This window comes from Heloderma suspectum, chromosome 4, assembly GCF_057233095.1.
Source record: "Heloderma suspectum isolate Gila_16-S chromosome 4, 16-S_ref, whole genome shotgun sequence".
NCBI lineage: Eukaryota > Metazoa > Chordata > Lepidosauria > Squamata > Helodermatidae > Heloderma > Heloderma suspectum.
In genome coordinates, this window is record NC_139461.1 from 102,114,909 (window position 1) to 102,139,436 (window position 24,528).

Consider the following 24,528-nt stretch of genomic DNA (forward strand, 5'->3'; position numbering starts at 1 on the left):
TGTAGGCCTCAAGCCACTGACTTAAGCCTCTCTACTGATCAAAATGAGCACCTTTGATTGGCCTGGGAGGCAACAGGAATTCAATGTAGATCTACCTTGACCACAGGCATCATAACTACCAGAGGACAAGAAGCAGCCATCCTCTGCCTTAGCTGTAGCTTCTGCATTATCTTAATAAACAGCATATAATGCATTAGCATAATGAAGTTTTGCATTAAGACAGGCATGAATGATGGTTGCCTGATCTGAATCTGACAAGAAGACTTGCACTTGTTTTACCAGAGATAGTTGGTAGATTGTAACACTGGCAGAATTCTGTAAACTGTATTTTGTGTATATGAGATTCTTCCCTCCTGCTTAGCTGCCTCTGACTCTGTAATAACTGTGCACTATATGCTAGTGTACTGATGCCAAGAAACTAAACATTAATGGACATCTTACTCCATCCAGGAAAGATAATTCCCCATGCTTGCTTCCCACTGGGGTTGGGATATGATAATATTCACTTGCAGAGACAGAAAAAGAAAACACCGCTGAGTAATTCTAGCAGTAATAGGCAAACAGTAACACATAAATAGCATGCACTGTAGTTGTTTTGTGTGGTGAACTGTAGGAAACAGGACTTGAAAAATCTGGTTTCTTTTTACACTCCCAACACTAGGAACAGCTTTTGCAGTGCAATCCTGTACACTTTTACTCACAACAACAACAACAAAAATACTTACTCCCAAGCAAGTATGTACAGGATTGCTGCCTTACAGTGCAATCCTAATAGATGTCTACTCAGAAATGTTTATACAGTTGCTCTGTTAATCTATTTTATTTCTTTTGAGGGGTAGCTTTGGACAAGTTACTGTTTTTCAGGCACAGATCCCTATCAATAAAAAATAGGGACCAATTACCTACCCACAGGGTTCTTGAGTGGATAAATACAAAAAGATTGTCAAATACTCTGCAAACCTGTGCAGGTTACTATATCTCACTTATATCACAGCTGTAGTGAGGGCAAATACAATAAAGGCTATGAAGCTATCAATCTATATAATGGATGGCCAACCTGTGGTATGGGTGCCCCATGTTATACAGGCGGTGGTGCTTCTAGGAGAGTCCCTGACACAGGAACAATCTTACTTCAAGGGTTGTATGGGAATGAATTACCTTTGTGGCCTGTTTCTGTTTTAAGCCAATCTAGATGATATACAGGACATACACGTAACTGTTTTCCTATGCTCCCACCCTTAAATGAAAACCAGCTGGGAGTCTTCGATCAGGAATGGAGGAAAGCTGGGGCTTCTTATAATAACAACAACAATACCTGTCTGTTACATGCATTTCCTCTGTAGTTTGGCCCTAAATTTACAATCAGAAGTCAGGAGAAGACCTTACCATTTTCTTTGGTGCTCAGTCTGCCATAAATAGCATGTTGCCAACTTCCACTCAAGATGTGTGTCGGCACTGAAGTCTCATCAAATGTTAGTGCTTAATGGAACATCTAACCTAGGGCGGCCTCTGGTTTTCACAGGCTGTCAGTTTCTTTCGATTTCTGCACAGAGTTTAGCAGATTTTGGGAGGCACTTTATAAGATGCGGATGATTATGACAATAATAGAAGGCCGGCTCTTCTGTGGATGGCAGTTAGGAACCCAAGCCTCTTTTGGAACTCAAGAGCAGTGGGGATGGCCCAACTGCCCTGTTTGCCTTAAGGTATCTCCCTTGCCTTTTTAACGGCCACAGACAGACCCACCAGGTATCCACTAGGAACAGGCCCTGCTTAGACCCTAACTACATGGGGCGCCCTTTCGTTGCCCCTACTGCACTTGGTGCAGGGTATCACCACCTCTCCTCCCCCCCTTCCTCTGCTGCTCAAGCCGCTCCCCCACTTCTCCTCACTTTCTATCACGTCCCTCTTATACGAAAACCAGGGAAAGAATATTACCCTGACGCTCCCCGAGGCCGCCCCGCTTGCCCGGTGGGCCCCCGGAGGCTGCAGCGTCTCCCATTTTCTTGCATTCGCCGCTATGCTCCCCTTGCTCTTGAGCTATGTGTGTGTTGCTATGGAAACGCCAGGGTGGGGAAAAAATAATAACAACAGCATTCTCCTCCTCCCCTGGGAGCAGAAGTTCCCCGAACGGCGGCGGCAGCAGACGACGACTAAACGCTGGAAGCTGCACTTCTCTCTCTGTTACCCTTGGGAGGCCCAGAGTGGAGGATGAGACAGGTATTCTGGGGCAGCGACAGCCGCCGCCAGACCTTTGATAGCGCTCATGGTGCTAAAAGCTGAGCCAGTGCTAGCTGGAGAGAGGGAGCCCTTTCCAGAGAGAAGAAGGATTTGGACTTTGCTGTGGTCAGGTGCTGTTCCCCTTTCTCCTCTCCTGTTGCTCCGCTCCCGACAGAAACTTATCCCCTCGTTTGCACCGTGCACTGTCTTCTTCCCCTGGTTTGTCTCTTGTCGGGCGTTCTCACACATGGTACCGCTAAAGGCGCGTTTCGTAGTCCTCGACTCTGCCATGTGGATGTAAAGCCGACATTGGCCAGATTCAACGGACGTGTGGTTGCAACCCGCCCCTTTTATCCTGCACTGAGAACCATAACACGTGGGCGCAAACAGCATGGCCGCTTTTGGGGCGCGCGGGGGTGGGGGAGAGACTCCTTCTTTGGGGCCAAGCTCTAAACGACCTTCGTCTCCCAAGCTGGGGGTGGTGAAATGCAAAGAACCTCATAGAAAGAAGTAAGATGAAGTGGCCAGGCCAGGCCGGGCCGGGGGAGCCACTGAACTGTTCGGAGGCCTTTGAAAGAAGAAAGGAAAGCAAGTGAGCATAGTCAGTTCTTGAAGGTATATGTAGCAACAGAAGGCCTGATGATTCCTTGGCAGAAGTTGAGGAGGAGTGTGTGCGTGGGTGTGGTATGAAGGGCACGCTCAGCAATGCTTGGATTACGGGAGAAAAGTTGTGGGAGGCTTAATGAAATCCTCAGCCCCTGACTCTCCCCTCCCCCAACTTTGGCCAAATCGTGCCCCTCCTTTTCAGCTAATATGAGAACTCCATGGCCCATTCAAGATTGAAACTGAATTTGAATCAGAGCTCACCAGCATCCCGGTTCTGGATCATATCAAGTAATAATATGATGAGAATGCTTCTGTGCTTTCACTGAGTAACCACAGTCAGACCCCATGCATCAGATGTACATAGCAAGGCTTCCAGTCAGGTTGTGACTTCTCATCGTCCTCGATATCTGGGGCCGATTGTAAAAAGTAATCAGTGGGAAATATGATTATATCAGGTTGACGGAAGACTGTCTGTATGTTGGAGGACAAGTATTTGGATGAATGGAATGTAACAGAATGTGATCTGTTTGCTTGCAGCAGAATGAAGTGGGAATGAGATATAGCATCTTGAGGTGATAGAATGAGCTGTATCCCTTCAGACTGGATGCTAGGGAAGCATTAAAATGTGATTTCCCCTGTTAAAAAAGGAGGGAGGACCCCACCTCTTCTCTTCTAGTATAAAACTAGCTAGGCTAAAATCTTTCTCTCCTGATAAGCTAATGCTCTGCTTGCAGGAATTTCTTTATATGTTGGAGCATTTGACATAGTATCCTTTACCTGCAGTCTGAAATGGTACAATCTACTCAGCCACCGCAGGATTCTACTATACTGTTTTACATTGCATCTCTGAGATAGAAGGGGAGATACGAGATCTGTATGTACCAGCTAAGCTTTTAAAATAATAATTTTAAAAGCTCTGTTGTGTCTCACACTCCTGTGTCAACTTCTTTTCCCATCTCTTGTCCCATTGAAAATAAGATATTATTGAAAATAAGATATTAACAGAATTTGGCAAATAAAAGTTGCTGAGAAAAAACAGTAATCATTTAGCATACATTGTGCCCTTTCTGTTTTCTACTATACCCATTTCCTGCCTGTTGTTTCCTCACTCCACTCCCAGTCAAATACTGCCAACTGAAAGTCAGAATAAGCATGTATTTTACCTCTTAATATTTCATAATGTTCTACTCTGCTCCTTTTATCCTGCCATATCTGAGCTGTTGCTTTTAGAATAATTTGGAGTTCTGTGGTCTTTCAGGCCTCCTCATGGTTGTTTTTGAGGATGAAGGAGAAACAGAAGATCAACGAAAAGGGAGGGGGTGGAGGAAAACAGAATATGTGGATGAAAAATATGTTCCCTGGGTTGAGTGACTACAAAGCTGGGTGCCATGAGGTCAAGTGACTAGAAAGTTGGGGTGGAGTGTGGTTTCTTTACTGTGCCCAGTCATTTTTTCTGCTTTGCAGCTGTAGTTTGTATGAGTATGTAGGAAAAGCAGCTCATGATGACTTTACCATTCTCAAGAGAGTGGCAAAAACTGGTTGCCTAGCAGAGGTTGTTCGTTAAACTGTATTGAAATTGAAACCGTAGGGAGAGCCTCGCTGGTTCTTCCAGGGAGAGAGATACCATTGGTGGTGGTCCCAGTGTGCCAGTCTTACCGTATGTGTGTGTGCAGTTCATGTATTGCAAACAGGAATTTGATCAAGTCTGCTGGAGAAAGACTGTGATGAAAATAATCCTCTTCTTGTTGAACCAACAGGTCTGCAGCCAAAAGTGCCCATTAGAAGCAGGAGTCAGAAGAGGCAGGTTGAAGTACAGCTATGAGTAGTCCTAGCACCAAGCCAACATGTCTGTCACAGCCAGTGGTGAAGAGTGTGATGGTGTATCGCAATGGAGACCCATTCTTCCCAGGGCGACGGGTGGTCATCCATGAGAAGAAGGTGTCTAGTTTTGATGTCTTCCTAAAAGAAGTGACAGGAGGGGTGAATGCTTCTTTTGGGGCTGTGCGGAATATCTACACACCTCGTGGTGGGCACCGCATCCGGCAGCTAGATGACATTCAGAGTGGAGAGCACTATGTTGCTGGTGGCAGGGAGGCCTTCAAAAAACTCAAGTGAGTAGTAAGTTTTTGAGACAAACTAAAATGGCCTAGAAACTGAGCTATGTGATCTTTTAAACTGTAGTATCTAAGTGCCTTGAAGTTTGTAAAGCAGACATTGATACACCATCTCTTTTTGTCCAGGAAATACAAGAGAAAGTTAACATTTATTAACAACTTAAGAATGGAAGGTTCTTCCACTTCATCTGCTCATTTCCCTATTCCCTCCAAGTATTTCTATCATCTTCCCCAGAAGAGGAGGTAGAATTGGTTGAAAATCTTCTGTTCCATCATCACTGATGTGAACATGTGAGGCTATTTTGTGGTATTTTGACTGATAATTATAGCAGATGTTTATGTATCTAAGGCTGTAATCCTATACACACAAGGTGGCCAGATACAAAAGGCTCCTGGACCTTTAACAGTTGTGTAGAAGAGGGCATTTCTGCTGAAATTTCATTTTTTATAAAACTTGTAAAGGTGCAGGAGTCCTGCTTGCTTTTGCATCTGGCCACCTGGGAAGAAGTCACACACACTTACCTGGGAAGAAGTCACATTGAACTCAGTAGGATATACTTCTGAGTAGACATATACAGGATTGCACTTCTGAGTAAAAATGTATCGGGTAGCATAGTTAGATTCTGTGTGCTTTATCTCTGTTATAAAGACAAACATGAAACACAGAGAATTGCAACCTGGTCCTATCATTGTTTACTGAGAAGTAAGTCCCACTTGTTTAATAGAGCCTATTCTCAGGTAACTTTGCATAGGATTGCAGCCCTAATTGCTTTTCTAATTAAGTAGTATCTGTTAGAATAAGAGGTTGTTCTGAGTTCCAAGACGTAGCTTAAATGCCACATATCTGTAGTTACCTACAAAACATAAGGTTTGTTAACAGTCATTTCCCCTACTAGGGAATCCTCGAAACAGTAATGCTCTGAAGGGATTTAAGGATCTCTAATAGAAAAATTTCAGCAGGCACATCAAACTATGACTCCCAGGATTCTTTGGGGAAAGCCGTGACAGTCAAACTACTATAAACCTGATACAAGTTTATAGGATAAACATGCCCTATGATACCTTTATTCCTTCAAATTGTCTGATATTGGTTTAAAATATAAGTAGAGGGTCTAGGAACTGTACTATGAAGTACAGTGTTCCTAATGCAAAATTTGTTAGGAATGGCAGGATTTTAATTTTTTTTAAGAACAGATCAGTTCCTTATAGTTAGAAGGAAAAACTGAGGATGTTCTTGGGTTCTTCTAATAAATGCTAAGAAACTAATCTTGAGGTCATTTTTTGTCATTAGGACTTTTGCCACTCAGCATATTTTTTCCTCTCCCTGCCCACCAGTTACCAAACCTTCTGCCTATGCCCTTCCCCCCATGTTTAGTTTCTTATTTAATCAATTACCAAAAAAAGTGCTACCAAAATCCCAAATTCGCATAAAAACCCACACTTGCCAAATTATGCAAGCAGAATACATGATGCAAATTTACAAAATATATGTGCATCTGCCTAACATTTACTTATTACATTTCTATACTGCCCAATAGCCAAACCTCTCTGAATGGTTCACAAAAAATTATTTTTATTTATTTATATATATATATATATATATAGTATTTGCCTTATTGTGTTTTTATGTTTTGTGGTTTTTATTGTTTCCTATTTGCTTAAAAATAGATATTCAAACCAGTGTACAAAGTATAAGTTTCATAGGTTTAAAACAAGCAAATGGATATAAGTACAACTAATTTGGGTTGCAGAATTTGGGTTTTCAGTTACAGATTTTCAGACTACTTATATAATTTTTAGCAAATAAAGATAAAAGTTAGTTCAGGTCTAAAGTATATGGCAGTCCTGTCATAATGTAATGTTAACTGAATGGCATAGCTATTGGTTCTTAAAAATATGTTTGATCTACAACGAAAGCATGGGAGAAGCTTCAGCTGAACTGAACGGGTCCTGTTCTTAAGAGCATTGTGAATAATTACTTTAAGGTTCACGTTTATGAGAGGATAAATATGTGCAAGGCTGGGAGAGGTTGTGGAGCCTTTGTAGAATGAGCAGTTTTTCTAGGTAAAAAGAAGTCCAATTTCTTATACCACACTGCACAATCACAGGCACTGGGGACTTAGCAAGTTTGGAAATGTTTCAGAGATTCAATGAAAGAGTTTTAAGGAAGTCTTGTGTCAAGTTGCATCCACTTTCCATTCATCTTTAGCTAGTGGCAGAAGATGCTACTTTTAAATACAGTTATATGACACCAAGCCTATCAACATGTAAGAATTCTAGCCAATCATTTTAATTTCTATCATTAAGCCCTTTTATGCTAGATTCCCTTAACATAGGGTATGGATAAGCCCCATCCTATGTTACTTTGCCCTTTTCCTCTTTTGTAAAGCTGGGATAAGCAGACTTTAAGCTTGTGAGATCTACTGTGTTTTTCACTAGAACCCCAAGATCCACCAACCAAAGCCAAGTGCAAAAGACATATACTTAGAATTAAAGAACAGGGTGTCTCTGAGCACATTTTGAACCTAGGAATTTGTTTTCATTATCAGAACTTAAATGAGCCGAGGTCACAGTACTTTCACACAGAAATCTACTCCTGGTTATCCCAAACTCTGTTCATTTCACCAGCCTAATTTAGATGGGAAAAGTCATTTTGTTGTTGCTATTGTTAAACAATTGGGAGTGGCTATCTTAAAAAAGCACTCCTTGCTGATATACTGCAAATCACACAGAGATCTACCAGTAGACCCCTAACTACCTTCTGTCCACTTCTGTTCTAAAGCAATACGGAACTTGAAACATGGTTCAGTTATTTGAGTGTGATATTTGGTAGGATCTTTTGGCTCTGCAGTTTCTTGATTTCTCAAGTTTAACATTTAACACTGTACCTTCTTTACTGTTATTAGAGAAGCATTTTATTTATTTCAGTTCACCTTTCTTTCAAACATGAACAAGGTTGTCTGTCTGTCTGATGATGAATACTTAATACATACATAAGACATAATCAAATTTTGTACTGGAGGAAATGGAGAAATAGGGTGGACCATTTTGTCCTTGAATGCTACTGTATTTTACATTAGTATTTTAGTTTGTATTCTGGTGGATACATTTGTATTTTCCTGATATGAGATATATCTGCCTGGTCCCTCTGTCAGATTTAAAGGTAGTTTATAGTATTTAGGCTGAAATCCCATACCCGCTTGCCTGGGAGTAAATCCCATTGAACACAGTGGATCTTACTTTTCAGTAGACATGTATAGGATTGTGCTGTAAATCATGATTATTTTTAACAGATATGTATCACATGTGGACCATTCCCTATAGTATATCCAACTTGTGTTCATTTATTGAATAAGAGGAACCTCCACAATGAGATTATATTTAGCTACCCTATATGCTAAGAGCAAACTCATTCTCCAAGTGCTGATCCTAATACAGCCAAAATGGAACCGCCTAAGTAGAAGAGAGAGGAAACAGAAGGCTTGAGGGAATCTCAGGATTTACGGAAATACAACAAAAAAAAGTTAGGAAAAATTAAGGTGGGAAATCCCCAAACAAAGGAGGGATGCTGACTCATCATTGGGGGGAGAAAACAGAGAGCTATGGAATAAAAGGAGTATTCTGGAAAAGGGCATTGAAAGTTTCCACTTGTAAGTAAACTATACACTTTTGTTGATTTTCAGCTACTTGGACATTGGGGAGCCGAAGAAAAGGCCTATAGAAATTAATAATGAGGTAATGTAGTAATTTATACATTAAAACTAATAGTACCTGCCTGTGTTACAGTCCAGGGAGATACAAACAGATCAAACTGTTATTGATTTAGGCTGAAAGCCTATACTCACTTACCTGGGAGTAAATTTCATTGAACTCAGAGGGGATTACTTCTGATTATACATGTACAGGCTTGCATTGTAAGAGTCACTTACTTCAACAGCGCTACAGAGGTCTTGACAGAATACTACAGGCACTGATAACTCAAACACATTTGCCTTGAAATCCGCTTTTTTCCCTCCTCTTCCAAGAGTTCCATTTGGTTTCTGTTAAAATGGCAGTAGAGTATTAAGAACATAAGGAAGTGCTTTATACAAGTCATACTCTGGGTTCATGTAGCTCATTATTGCCCATGCTGGCTGGCAGCAGCTCTCTAGGGTTTCAGACAGGGGTCTTTTCTAGACCTACCTAGAGTTGTCAGGGGCTGAACCTGAGAGCTTCTGCATGCAAAGCATGTGTTATATCACTGAGCTATGGCCTTTTCATTATTAACAATCAGTGAACACAAATGTTTTGGCAGACTCTAATTACTTTTCATATCTATAGGAAACAGAAACAGTGAGTCCTGTTTATTCCTGAGTAATTAAACTAAAATCAAAGATGGTGATCTTGAGAATATATCCCACTAGTCATCTATTGGACTTTGCAACCTGCTAATGCAACTTTGGGTTGTCTTTGCCGAGTAAAGTTTATATATATATACACATACATACACACACACATAGATACACACACACACTTTTGTATTTCACTCTGTCTTGAATAGCTCAAGTGGCTTACATCCAGATTCTGATCATGTTCACCATCTACTTAGCATCTGCAATGTGACAGCTTTGGGTGGCCTCAAACAAACCCACTCATGTTTGTATGACTGGAGAGATGCTTAGATAAAACACAGAAATGCATTATTTGGAATTAGTGCATTTTTTTTTACTTCAGCTACCTCCTCTCCCCATTTCTGTAACATGAGAACATGTAAATTATATATGGCTAAAATCAGGATAAACTAATTTCAGTCTTCTGTAGTCTATTTTTTTTTAAATTAGAATCCCATAGTCTACTGAGGTGTTTTAAAAATACAAAGCAGGGGTGCATACTCAGGATCTCTTAACAATTAAGATACAACTAATTTGTGTTAAGTGATCCTGAGCATGAACTCCTGCTTAAAAACATAAAAAGTGCCTTGCTGGATCAGATCGGAGTCCAGAGGTAATCTGTGCACCACAGTCTATCTTCTATCCACTTCTGGCTAAAAGGACAGATCATTGACAGCTATACATTGACTGCATTTTGACATTATAGAAAGTTGGGCTTACTTGCTCCCTCCTCTTCTTCTCGCTTCCTTTGTGTGGAAGAGCATAGTGGTGGCTATCTAGGATCTGTTGTACAGATTTTAGCCAGGAGATATTAGAAGCTTCCTATTGTGGTTTGCAGCAAACCATAGTTTTCCATTTTGCCCAGACCTGGCCAACTGTGGTTTGTGGAAATTGAAGTTTGCCTGCAAAATAGGATCCCAAATCATGGCATGATTCTGTTTTGGGAGCGTGGTTTTGCAGGCAAATTATGATTCTAAACTCCTTTCCTCATATTGCAGAAGTAAGTGCAAGGGGAGGAGTGAGCACATGAACTGAAGCTCCTGCCTGCTCACTTTTCTCTGAGTCCTCTTGTTGTTTCTTTGCTCAGTTCAGATCTCATGCCAAAGCATGGTGTGATATCTGAATTGAGAAACCATAGCAACCTGCATCTGGCAAACAGAATCAGAAGACATGGTTTGAAGCGGGTTTGCAAACTGCTTTGCATGATTGACAAACCATAGTTACAGCCATTGCTCAGACTCCAGAGGCTTCTGCAAATTAGAAACTGAAGTTCTGAGTTGATGGAAGATGAAAACAGAGAAGCTCTAAACTCTGAATCCTGTATGTTTGTGATGCTGTATGTATGCTGTATGCTGAACAGGAAGTTCAGGTTATGATTTGGATTCTAACCTATTATTAGTGGAAGCCATTGTTTGGGGTGAGATAGGGATTGAGCCTTTATAGATAGTTTATACTAATTTACATTGTAAAGTTAAAATCCAGTGTCTTCTGAGTTTTTGTTTGTTTTTCTTTGTTGCTGTGGATCCCTTGTCCTATTCAGGGAATCTGTTTCCCTAGAGCAAAGAGAGTGAAAGACAGAGCCTATGCTTTGTGAATAGAATTCTTACTGTAGTTTGAGATTATTTAGCACTAATATAAAACAGGACATTAATATTATGTAGTGATTATTTCCTGCAACTGAGACAGTATAATCATATAGTCTCAATAATTATGGTTAAAGAGACCAGCATGTTCTGCTTAAAACATGAACCAAACCTATGTTAGTGGAATCTCTGAATGAACTTCAGTGCCATAGAGAGCACAGTTTTTGATGGAGAATGAAGATGCCTGTTCAGAATGAGTGAAATCATAATTTGTAACTTGAATTACTCATTTACATGTGCAATAATATAACATGTTCTTAGGGAGCAATCCTATGGACCCTAGACAGCATCTGGGGGGGCATAGGATACTTTGGATTCTTGGATCTGAGGTTGGAGACAGCACTCCAACTCGGGAATCTGCAGTCCCCACTCCCACCCCTCCCCCTCCCAGCCAATGTGGAGAAAACTGTGCCAGCTGCCTCTCCTTTACAGGAGGTAAAGGGGATATTCTGGTGGGCAGGGAGGCAAGGGGACTGGGGAGGCTGGCTTATGCAGTATCCTAATGCCTTTCCAGCTTCCTTCCCTCCTCCTCTGAGATGCCCCAGGTAGACAGGCGAAAAAGCCCATCTAGCTGAATGCAGAGCAGGAAGCATGGGTGTGCTGGATACTTGAAAGCCTCTGAGTTTGGAAGCTTACAAGCATCGAGGGTGCAATCGATAGGACTGCACCCTTAATCTCATCCAAATGTTCTCCCATTGATGTTCCCCAGCAAGTGGTGGTCAGAGGTATATTGCCTCTGAAACTGGAGGTTTTATATAGCTATCATGATTAGTAGCCATTGATATTATCCTCCATGAATTAGTCTAATTCCCTTACAAAGTGATCTAAGGTTGTGGTCATCATCATATCTTGTAGCAGTAATTTTCATAAACTAATTATGTATTGTGCAAAGAAATGCTTTCTTTTGTCTATCCTGAATCAGTTTCATTGGATGACTTTCTCCACATCAACCATGTATCATGTCCTCCCTTAGTTGCCCTTTTTCTAAACTAAAAAGGCCCAAAGGACATAGACCTTCCTTGAAGGGAAGGTGTCATCCATCCCCCTGATCATTTTGGTTGCTCTTTTCTGCAGTTTCCTTCTAGGAACAACTTGCTCTTTCTGAAACATTGTGATTAAAAGGGGCTGAATTTGTTCTTCCTTTTTCGTGTGTGTGTGTGCGTGCGTGCGGGTGTTAACGGGCTAAAAATTGGCATTGCATCATAACATGACTCTTAGATTAACAGCCCATTTCCCTTAAATGTATTCTGAAGGGGTGCTGGGAGTGGCTGGGGAAGTAATGATTCTGGTCCTATCCTTTCTTACACTTGATACGCAAACCTAAATTCATGGTTCAGGCTCAAACCATTGCTGAAAAACAATGCACTGGCTCCTTTGCCTAAGCTGTAATGGGCAGTGTTGGTGTTGGAAGATGGGGCTCCATCAAGTTCTTGTGCCCCATGGTAAAGTGACAAACCAATTCCATAAATGTATGCCAGCTAGGAGTTGCAAAACATACTCCCTGCCCCCCCCCCCCCACACACACATACTACACACACAGTTTCAGGGTTTTTTTTGTAGAGGCAGGAAGAGTGGAATTGTCAATTTCTAACCCTCTTGCCTTTTACTGAATTTAAAGTAGTAAAAGTAGTCTTTTGTTATGCTGCAAAAGTTAAAGGAGGAGGTAGCACTGAACAGAGAATCAAATGAATCTTCCTTGAATCAAGATTTTCCCAGGCAGCAACTCCAGTCATAAGAACATAAGAAGAGCCTGCTGGATCAGACCAAAGGCCTATCAAGTCCAGCATACTGTTTTCCACAGTGGCCAACCAGATGCCTGTGGGAGGCCCACAAGCAGTGTGTGAGGGCAGTAACTTTCTCCTGCTGTTGTTTTCTAGCAGTTGGCATTCAGAGGTATGTTGCCTGCTGGTATCAATATAGATTGATAGTTCTATCTTCTATAAACTTGTCTAATCTAAAGAACGTAGGGAAAACCACTAAACCATTCAAGTATGACCTAAATCATATCCCTTATGAATATACAGTGGAGGTGAGGAATAGATTTAAGGGACTAGACCTGATACACAGAATCCCTGAGGAACTATGGATGGAGGTCCGTAACATTGTTCAGGAGGCAGCAACTCAATCCATCCCAAAGAAAAAGACATGCAAGAAAGCAAAGTGGCTGTCTGATGAGGCTTTACAAGTAGCTGAGGAAAGAAGGGAAGCGAAAAGCGAAGGAGAAAGGGGAAGATATACCCAACTGAATCCAGAGTTTCAGAGAATAGCAAGGAGAGACAAGAAGGCCTTCTTAAATGAACAATGCAAAGAAATCGAGGAAAACAATAGAATGGGAAAGACTAGAGATCTCTTCAAGAAAATCGGAGATATCAAAGGAACGTTTTGTGCAAAGACGGGCATGATAAAGGACAAAGAAGGCAGGGACCTAACAGAAGCAGATGAGATTAAGAAGAAGTGGAAAGAATACACAGAAGAACTATACAGGAAAGATCTGAATGTCCCTGATAGCCATGATAGTGCGGTCACTGAACCTGAGCCGGACATCCTAGAGGGTGAAGTCAAGTGGGCCTTAGGAAGCATTAGTAACAACCAAGCTAGCGGAGATGACATTCTTCCAGCTGAGCTATTTAAAATCCTAAAAGATGATGCTGTTAAAGTGCTGCACTCAATATGCCAACACATTTGGAACACTCAACAATGGCCACAAGACTGGAAAAGGTCAGTTTACATTCCAATTCCAAAGAAGGGCAATACCAAAGAGTGTTCAAACTACCGTACAATTGCGCTCATTTCACATGCCAGCAAGGTGATGCTCAAAATCCTTCAAGCTAGGCTTCAGCAGTATGTGAACCGAGAACTACCGGAAGTACAAGCTGGGTTCCGAGGAGGCAGACGAACTAGAGATCAAATCGCCAACATTCGCTGCATCATGGAGAAAGCAAGAGAATTCCAGAAAAACGTCTATTTCTGCTTCATTGACTGTGCTAAAGCCTTTGATTGTGTGGATCACAACAAACTGTGGCAAATTCTTAAAGAGATGGGAGTACCAGACCACCTTACCCGTCTCCTGAGAAACCTGTACGAGGGTCAAGAAGCAGCAGTAAGAACCGGACATGGAACAACCGATTGGTTCAAAATTGGGAAAGGGGTACGACAAAGCTGTATATTGTCGCCCTGCTTATTTAATTTATATGCAGAGTACATAATGAGAAACACCGGGTTGGATGAATCACAGGTTGGAATTAAGATTGCCGGGAGAATTATGAACAACCTCAGATACGCAGACGATACCACCCTAATGGCAGAAAGCGAAGAGGATCTAAAGAGCCTCTTGTTGAGGGTGAAAGAGGAGAGTGCAAAAGCTGGTTTGAAACTCAACATTAAAAAAACGAAGATCGTGGCATCTGGCCCCATCACTTCCTGGCATATAGAAGGGGAAGAAATGGAAGCAGCCTCACTGGACTCCGTGGCGGAATTCTCTGCCATCCCTAACTTGAGCACACTCCAGGAGAGAGCGGAGGACAGGAAGGCCTGGCGTGCTATGGTCCATGGGGTCACAAAGAGTCGGACACGACTTAACGACTGAACAAGTTGGTTGCCATCACCACATCTTGTGGAAGCAAAGTCCTTACTATCAGATAATAGTATGCACAAAATATGTTTCTCACTTTACAGAGTGTTCCATTGTAAAGCACGCTTGAGAATGCTTTCAGTCGTGTTCAGATCTTCCTAATAAAAAATGCTTTCTGTAAGAGGTTGGTGTAAGGTTCCAGAACAGGAATCACCTTTACTTATGCTGAAGTAAACTGTTGGTTGACTATTTTACTTTCTAGGATAAGCAGAAAGTTAAACATTGAAAAAACAAGGGACATTAAAAGCTGTGATTTTTTTTAATGCAGCTTTTGGATTCTACTAGAAAGTGTCATCCATTATGTATTGTGCAGCTGGAGAGTTGTAGAATAAAAGTAAAAAGAATCTTAAAAAAGAATAACTTTATTTTTTATCCTGATTGAAAAACCCAGCTCCTGAAGCACTAAATTAATGTCTTAAGGCTCTGGAATAGCATCTCACTAAGTTGTTTGGTAGTTAGTGTCTTGGTAACCTAATTAGCACAACAAGCCATACAAACACTGTTATTCTTCTGAAATGAATACCCTGAGGATTCAGTGTGGTATTGACCAGAAAGCCTGAGAAAACAAAGCCAGTACTTTCTAGTTTACACATGTATTGGTAATTGCAACTTAGTCCTTCACAATAACAGCCCAGTCACAGTGTTGAGCACTCTAATACTATGTATACAAACAAAAGTATTTTAGCCCATACAAGAGCTGACCGTGATGCAACGGTGTGGTGTCTCTGTACGCAAATACTCCTTCTTGCTCCAGGATTCCACCAATCTGCATGCTGTTGCACAGACACACTTGTCTAGATGGACTGATCCTGCAGTCTGTGCTAGTGCAGTTACTCATTTATTTTCAGAGAGAAATAGGCAGTGATGGAGCACAGGGAATATAAAGAGAAAAAGCTTGGCTGGTTCAAGGCGATAACATGCTAGGGGCTGGAGATGGGGAACAAGTGTTTCTGTACTCTGTAGATATCTGTAAATGTGCTTAGATCCCCATTTTCTCCCCTCCCCCCACCATCCTCTGTTGTAATATTTAATCCTTGCTACTGAAGCAAAGAGTAGGGCCAACAAGCCAATATGTTCTGTGACTGAAGACTTCCTGCCTGATTTCATATCTGAACATTTTGAAATACCTGAAATACTGTGCATATTATAACAAAAGGCTCCTTGTGACTCTAGGCAGGTGCTGGAGTCTTCCTACATATGGGTATATATATGGGTAAATGTAAGATGCAAATTGCTGATAAGGGGGGCTAACTCACATACCAATCTTTAACACTGTGAGCCAATGATAAAAGATTGGATTTTTGCACCCAGTGCTACTGGTGATGCAAAACAACTACATACATAATTATTGCTTTTAGATCCTATCTAATGTTATGTGAAGGACAGCGATTTCATAAATCTGAATAAGCTTTTCCTTTGTTCTGAATGTTTTTAAAAAGAGCTTTGATGTTAGTCTCTCTTTGGTTTTAGTTACTGAACCTTGAATGTCCTTTTCATTTGTCTGATAGCCTTTGAACCTGATAGGAAGAACTTGTATTCAGACATTTTTGTTCTCTTGACCCCAGTCTTCCCTAAGGCAATGCAAATATTTATGCTCAGTTTACCAGGGAGAACTGAATATAATAGACCACTGTACTGAGCTGGCTAGGCCATGGTACATTACACAAGTTGATCAGCTTAATATTCACTACTGTGTCGAAATCTTTAAACTAAAGAAAGGTTTAGTCAGAATACTTCATGACGAATTGGATTTTGGATTTGAGTTTCAGTTTAGACATATATGTTATTAATTCTGAAAAAAGAGGAGTTGTTGAACAAGTTTGCTGCTAGGCTTACCTATATATCAAGGCTGGGTTTTTGTAAAGAGTTTGAACTGTGAGATTTCAGGAATAATATGACAATTAATGTGAATTAACCATCTTTGGAATCCTGAGCTCAAAGATCAGTAGAGGCTCCTATACCCATATTCACAGACAGAATTTGGTTGGATCTTAATTAGTACTCCTTAACACTAATCACATCTGATGAAGTAGTTACCTTTCAAAACCTTATGCCAGAATGGTTAGTCTCTAAAGCTAATTGGTATGGGGCTACAGTACCTTTAGTCTTTTGGCTTCTAATTTTCTGGGACATTAACAATAAGCAAAACCATATTGTTACGGATCATGTTATTCTTTCCTGAAAAGTGAAGAGATTACCTCTATAGGCTGGGAATTCAAATCACACCTACATGGGGATGGGGGGGAAAAAACAAGTGTTCCACCTGTGTATTCATAAGGAGCAGGAAAAAAGAAGAAATAGAAGAAAAAAATCAGAAGAAAAGAAGAAACAGTTTGAATTTTGAGTTTTTGCTGCTGGCAGGCAAGAAGCAGGCTTGGGAGGCTGCACATGGGAACTGATGCTATTTTTAGGAACATAGGGCGGGGGTGGAATTCTGAACAATGAAAGTAAATATTCCTAATGAAGGCGATGAAACAGGAGTTCAAGAACCTCTGTACAGAAGGGCTCAAGTGTCAAGTTCAACACAATAATCACCCTAGAATTTCAGTTTAGACTGGAATTTATGTAAAAGTTGTGAACTTACACAATGTCGGTGTTGGCATTTGACAGTCTTGATTTGTAATGCATCTTTTATGTAGATGTGTCTGGCAAAAGTAATGGAAGTAAGGATAGATGCAGAATAAAGACATTTACTTGGTTAATAAATAGTGTTAACTGACCAGTTTCTGTGCATGCTTAAGAACAATGTAGCCGTGTCACTTCTGATTGACAGGTGTGTGTTTTAACCATACCAGTCCCAGTGGACTTAGATGGCTTACTATGTGAGGAGTAACTTTGAATATTAAAGAGAAACATATAATATATACCTTTATTTTTCACTTTGCTCAAAGGATATCCGTCTACTGCAAAATGGATAGTCCTGATAAAAGCTTTTTTGAGTTTGATCCCAATATAGCCATGACCTTCTGATCGTTCAGGGGGTCATCTGCAATGTTTAAAGACCTAGTCTAACAAATAAAGAAGAATATGTATGTAAGGGCAATTCCCATCTCTGTGCTGCAACTACTGAAGTTCCTTATACTGATTACCACTCTTGATGGTAATTATCCTGGAGGCAGAAAAGACACTGACCTACTACAAGTTCAGCTTTCACAATGTGGTGCTTTGTTTTCATACCTGGAAGGCAAGCCAGTGGTCTCAGTGTGCCTTCATTGTCATGACTACTTAATGTCATATTGGGCTGTCACTGTCAAGAGCACTAGGATAGGGCTTGAAAAAGAATGTTGCTGGTATCATCAATTTGACAATCGTGAATAATTCATTTTCAGACAGCACTTTTTGTGTGTGCATGGGCTTGTTTTCTGGATTGCTTTATACTTGTGGTGTTTGATTTATAACTTCTGGCTGTTTATGGAAGGTTTTTGCTGCATATAGCAAAATAATTGGTGAAGATAGTGCTCTGTTTGCATGCTGGTGATTTTGGGACAGAGCTTTAATGGGAGTCATTGTCATATTGTTTTTCTGCATGTTAATGTGCGGGTAGTACTGATTTAAAGCACATGTGGCCGAACTTAAGGTACTGGCTTCTGAGTACTAGATCACCTCAGTTATTAATAGTTAAATGCATTAGTTCAAAAATAATTCCATAACCTGTTGATAATAAACAGATGGCAATTAGTTTAACATAAAGTTTACTGTATTTGTTGCTATATTGTCAGTTTATGACTTGGCTGCTAAACATGTTGTTTTGTTTTTTGCCAACAGTTAGCACTGGAAGATGTAAGTACCTGCGTTGGATATTTGTGTGTTTTGTGTATATTATCTAAACATTTCTGAATAATGGTTGTTCTAGTATAAGAATGAATGTCTGATAAAATGTCATTATGCCTAATGGCCCTGAACCAGCTATACATATGTGCAGAAGCTGAATGGTGCATGTGAATTTAGCCTAGTGCCCTACTCCCATCCAGTAACAGAGACTGTGCATGCACAGCCCCAGTAAAACCATTGACAACTTGTTCTTGGGAGTGGGGAGAAGGGGAGACTGAATTAAGCCCTATGCTTTTTGCTCCCACACCCTGGAGAAATGATCACTGCTGTTACTGATAGTATGAATGTGGCTACACCTGCAAATCTCCAGCATGTAGTATCCATTTACATATGTCATTCCTCATTCAGCTGCAGGTATGTGTATGCAGACATTTGGGGTGGGTGGGTCAGAACTTAGTATCTGGGTGAGATTTTTAGCAGGGTCTGTGATTATCTATTTAGGATCCCCAGGTCTCCCGATGCTCAGACCCTGAGACTAAGAGAGAGGAGCCTGGGTACTCAAGGGTGGTGCTTCTTAGACCAGAAGGAGAACCTATTGACTCATTGATATATTGATTTTTTTTAGGTATTTCAATCCTCTAGTGGATGATCATTGTCCTCTTCCTAATTTGTTTTCAAAATATATGTAATATTCCTGTATTGAATTGATGCACATCTCTCAGTCAGTCTCTCTCTCCCCCCCCCCACCCCCCACACACAGAGAATGAGAATGAGAGAGCGAAATACAGGGACTAGAAGAATATACTGGGAATGGGATGATTTAAACTTCATCCTGGAGGAGAAGGCTGGGGACAGGTCCTGTGGAGAATTGGTTGCCCTCTCGCTACTCAACCTGAGATGCTACATCTTCCCTGAAGATCCTGAGAAGGAGGCTAAAATCAAAATAAGCTTTGGGTCAAACCCTATGGCCTGGAAATCCTGCATCCCTTTTTTAATCCATAAAAAAATTAAATAAGCATTAGAAGACTTTTTTGAAAACTGCAGATTTACTGTTTGAACTTTGAAGGGAGCATTTACATCTTCTCAGATCTATTCCACAATATCATGTAGTAATGTTATTGAATAAGCCACATGGAAAAACAGCTGCCTGCTACTTTTTGTGCTGGTGTGCAACCCAAGTTAACAGGACCTGTAGGCAGAAATCTGACAACATCCTATAAAGCATGGTTCAGCTTTATCATTGGTACTAGAAATCCATTAAGGGGCCCAGGACTTGAGAGCAAGTGCTGCCACTTTGGCTTTCCCTTGGCATGTGAGCCAATTAGGTCAAAGGCAGCAACTTGACATGGCTCAAAGCAAAGTGAGCGTGTGCTTCAGAGTCCCTTGCAAAAGATAAGGAAAATGTGGGGTACTTTATTTGTGCACTCTGCCCCCCTCTGTTCCTCATTGGTTATGCATTTGCTTCCTGCATTCCAACAATTAAGAGGCCCTCTTAAGAGGTTGCTCAGGGCCCCCTCCTGTAACTGGCGCTGTTCTGCCTGAAATTCAGTGGGTATAGGATTGCAGCTTAAATGGTAAATTATCTTGCATGTCCTTCAGTATTTCAAAAGGTTAGCTATATTGAGGCTTTGGTAATCTCAAAATGTATATTTAATCAATTAATGTATTGATCAATTAAAAGGCAGATGATTCTAAACATTCTTTAATTAGATTATAGCTGCAGTTATAGAGTGTGGGGAATAAAGATCCCACCCATAGGTTTCTTTCTTGCCTTTTTTTTTTAGCAGTGTTTATATTTCAGGGCCTAAGGAACTCCCTGCCACAATAACTCAGAGTTCCCCACTTTTCCACTGCCACAAATTCTCTTGGAATACTTTAAAACTTCCTACCAGTTTGGTATAAGAGTCTTGGGTGGGCACCAACACTAGACACCGTTTGAACTATAAAACCAAGAGGTTTATTAAGGGATATTTTGTACATAAGGAAATAGAGTGTTCAAATTCTAGGATAGGAATGCTTACATGTACTTCAACGAAATATCTTTGGTTACCATCCAAGAGTGTTTTCCCTGCTAACAGTCTCTAATATCCCCCCCAAATTTCCCTAAACTCCATCCTAGCCAATGTTTCACAACTAGGAAGGGACAATAGTCTTCTCCCTGCCTTCAGCCCCTCCTGTTGCCTCTGGCTTCTAGATGGTGTTACAGTACCAGGGATCACTGGCTGAAGCTCCTTCTGGTCAGACAGAATCCCCCTCGTGCTGGATTTTGCTGCCTGCCTGAAGTATGACCCTCACAGCCTGCTCTCCTCTCCACAGCCACCAGTTCTGGATTCCAGGTCTTCCTCCAGAAAAGTTCTCTCAGTCTGGCTTTCTCTTTTCCCAGCTCTGAGCACACAGCTCCCTTCAGCACACCACTACTAACTCCAGTTCTTTGTCATCCACTTTCCAGCTGTCCTTAACTGTCTGTAACTGACTTCTTCCTGACATTTTTAAAAACTTCTGGCCAATCATGTTCCCCATGGAGCTCCCCACTGCTAATCGTCTGACTAATCAAAGCCGAGGTAACTTCTCCCCTTAAATATTTTGAAGTATCTAAAGTATCATAAGTCACTGTAACCAAGGCATCCACAAATTTTTAAGGCTACATGCACAGTAGCAAAGCCATGCTTTTGGCCTAGTCAGAAACATTATTATTTTACAGAGGTCACACAAAGTATTTAAACATTACAGAACATAAACAAATGGTTATATACATATCATCTCTCCACATGGAGAATGATGCCTGTATCTCAGTGATTCTCTGGTCATTTGAGGTGATGTCCCCTGCTCTATCAACACCAAGCGCAGGGGATGGAAACTCATCACTTTTGGCCAGCAGAGCACTCAACTAAGATGAACTCAGATTTCAGGCTTTTCCTCCCTTTGTCATCACTGCTATTTTCATTCAAATATTTTGGTCCAATGTTGTTCCATAGGAAAGTAAGACAGCTGCACTTTCTATCATTAATGTCCTTGTCTTCACACCTTCCTTATATCTTCCTGCAGAGTGGAAACAAGGCTTGTTTGATACTATTTTCTGCATATACTACTCTCAGAGTTGTTTATAACTGATAATAAATACATTAACAAATATAAAAAACATATATAAAAAAGCTTTTGTACATCGTAAAGGTAAAGGTGTCCCCAACCAGTCGTGTCCAACTCTAGGGTGTGGTGCTCATCTCCATTTCTAAGCCTGAAGAGCCAGCGCTGTCCGAAGACGCTTCCATGGTCATGTGGCCGGCATGATTGTACACCGAGGTGCACGGAACGCTATTACCTTTCCCGCCGAAGCGGTACCTATTTATCTACTTGCAATTTCTTGCTTTCGAACTGCTAGGTTGGCAGGAGCTGGGACTGAAGACAGGAGCTCACTCCGTCATGCGGCACTTGGGTCTCGAACTGCTGTCCTGCTGACCTTCCGGTCTGCAGTTCAGCGTCTTAGCCACTAAGCCACCGTGGCCCTATTTGTACATAGTACCCACCACCTGTCCTCAGCAATCCTTCTCTGACCTGCCCCAGACAAACCTCTTTTTGGTCTTACTTTCTGTTTCAGAGCCTGGCTGGACTGATGGTGGCTTTTGCAGGGATCAATTCATGGCTAGAGGGAGGTTAAACAACCCCTTTCTTCTGCTGAATATCCACTACAAATGGCTGCCTAAGCTTTTATATTAGCATTATTAGGGAAATACCGGGTTGGGAACCCCATGTTTCTTTCATAACATCTAGTTTGGTTCTGAGAGATCCTTTAACATGTGCCACCTACTGTGAGAATCTTTGGATTACAGCCAATCTTAAAGCAGTCTCAGAATTGAGGAAATCCTAATTCTAAAGTCACTTGAATGTATGCAAATTCCATTGATTTAAGGTTGAGCCTGACTAGATATCAAGTTGAAGTAAATCAGATCAATGTCATTGGAGCATGCTGAGGTACCCTGCTAACATCCTGACTACTAAAACAGGACATTAAAGGCTATGGTGATGCGAGACCCTTAGCATAAGTACAATTGTTTTCCAAAGATGCTGCTTTGGTTACTATATTACTTTGGGCCTCCTGAAGGGATCATATTACAGATGCTATGATATTGTGGCATTTTGTACACAAAATATATGAGCAGCTGACTGTAACCTGAAATTGGATCTTAGGGCGTGTCTGCACATGAGCTTCCAGTTCAGTAACCTATTCAGGCAAAATTGTGGGATTTGATACCACCAAGAAGGGCCATGGTCCTCAGGGACTGGAAAATGTTTTTGTTGTATTTCTTCGGCTGAATGCTTATGCAGATTTTGGGCAGTCCAACTCTCAAGATTTCAGCCTCCTGTACTGCGGGAGCTTTTCCTTAAAATTAAAATATTAGGGAAAATAATCATGCAACTACTGCAACTACAGGTGCCATATAAGTTAGCCCTTAACTGACTTGCTTGGCCAGTAAATAATATGACCATGAGCTAACAGTTGGGCAGAAGAACACATGCTGACTCCTCCCAATGACCAGACCTTAAAGCACCCCCTTGCCTCGCTGGAACTGCTGCAATTCCTTGTGCTTCCCAGGGCATCAGAACACTGATTTTCCAGCCTAAATAATATGTATGTGTAGGCAGGCACATGTGTATTTGCATATATATGTGTGAGTGTGTGTCTGTGCGTGTGTGCGCAAGTATGTGTGTGTGTGTATGTATGTGTGTGTGTGTGTATGTGTATGTATATATATATGGGAGAGCACATATAAGCACAGACTCTGGAAATCTCTGCAGCATCTGCTATGAGCAGATGAAACTTTTTTTTGTTTTCTGTACAAGAATTTTTATGCAAACACTGCGGTTTTTGTAATAAAAAATGACTGATGTCTAAGCAAATATTTGCTTATTCTGCAAAGGTGCAGAGTTAGTTAAAGAATACCTTTATTAGGACTAACCAATAGCAGTTTTTAGACTACCAGTGAGTGCTTAGGGTGGGTGTGGGGAGAGGAGGAAGGAAGGGAGAATGGGTTCTACATGCTGTTCCCACTCCTGCCCTCTGCACGTTCGTGTTATCTTCTGAATGGAGAACCTGTGCACATAAAGCTTGCAGGCTGTGTTCAGAACATCAGAAGTATGTGCAGATGGACTGGGGCCAGTAAGCATGATCCTGACCTCTCCCTTCACATGTTAACTGGATATTCATAGAGGGATAAATTTACAATGTAAAGAAGTAAATTCATTGAGTTCATAGAGATTTGAGCAACATTGTGATACCAGTTTGGAAAGCCAGTGACATAAGGTATAAATGTGACAGTGCTAAGTTGCCCTGTCCCAGCCATGGTGGTACAAGTGTTTTTTTTGTTTTTCTCTTTTAAGTGAAGATTTTTCAGTGTATGCAGAAGTAAAACTAGTACAGTAACTATTCTGAGTCATTCTCCGAACACCAGACTTGCAGACGTGTTTGGCTTCTCTGCTTGTAAATTCCTAGGAGAGTGGAGTTTACTTTAAAATCCCTAACAAAATGGCTTTTTAAAAGGATTGGACAAATTCATAGAGGATAGGTCTACCAAAAGATAGTTATGATAATAACATTGACCTACAATGTACAGGGGGAGTCTACCTGAGAATGGGTGAGGTTTTGAAAGATTCTGAGATGGAGGGAAGCATTTTTAGAGAGAGAGATAGATTTTGAAAGAGATTTAAAGAAAGATATGGGCCCAATCTACATGGAAATGGTATGAGAAGCACTTTCTGGTTACACCCAGATTATCATGAAATCACTTTGGTCTGTCAGCAGCACACGAAGCAAGAAAAGCAGAGTATATGCTACCTAAAAACCTGCTTTCACAGGTCAAACTGCACTTGAAACCGCCTTACTTTGGGGTTGGGTAGATGGAGCCCTACCAGTAGAACTGAACATCATCAGCTGCATAGGTGCTGCTCAGTGAATGGGAAAGGCTTGTTCTGTGCCCCTGTTCATGCTCCCCTGCTCAGGGAAGTTTAGTGGAAGAGGTTAATAATGTCCCTATAGTTTACCTCTCCCCTCACATCCACCATTTGTCTTCAAAAAGCACAGTACTACCAATGGCTGAAAAAGAGGAATTGGGGGGGGGGAGACAGCCCCACCCTTGACCAGATCACAGCCAAGTCACAGACACACCCCTAGGCACGCCCAG

The 24,528-nt window shown here is 41.2% G+C and overlaps 1 protein-coding gene across 5 annotated transcripts in view; it reads left to right on the forward strand.

Moving 5' to 3' along the window:
- The first annotated feature begins 2,064 nt into the window (after positions 1–2,064).
- DCDC2 (doublecortin domain containing 2) overlaps positions 2,065–24,528 on the forward strand; it is a 70,261-nt gene continuing 47,797 nt past the window's right edge. For 2 of the 5 annotated variants that reach the window (XM_084850135.1, XM_084850132.1), the window contains exons 1-3: positions 2,065–2,217; positions 4,581–4,934; positions 8,621–8,672. In XM_084850135.1, the coding sequence (XP_084706261.1) occupies positions 4,642–4,934; positions 8,621–8,672 (345 nt within the window). In that variant the 5' untranslated portion in view covers positions 2,065–2,217; positions 4,581–4,641. Of the gene's footprint in view, positions 2,349–2,593; positions 2,833–4,580; positions 4,935–8,620; positions 8,673–18,346; positions 18,362–24,528 lie in introns of those variants that run through there. The other 3 variants (XM_084850130.1, XM_084850131.1, XM_084850133.1) reach the window with 3 other exon arrangements.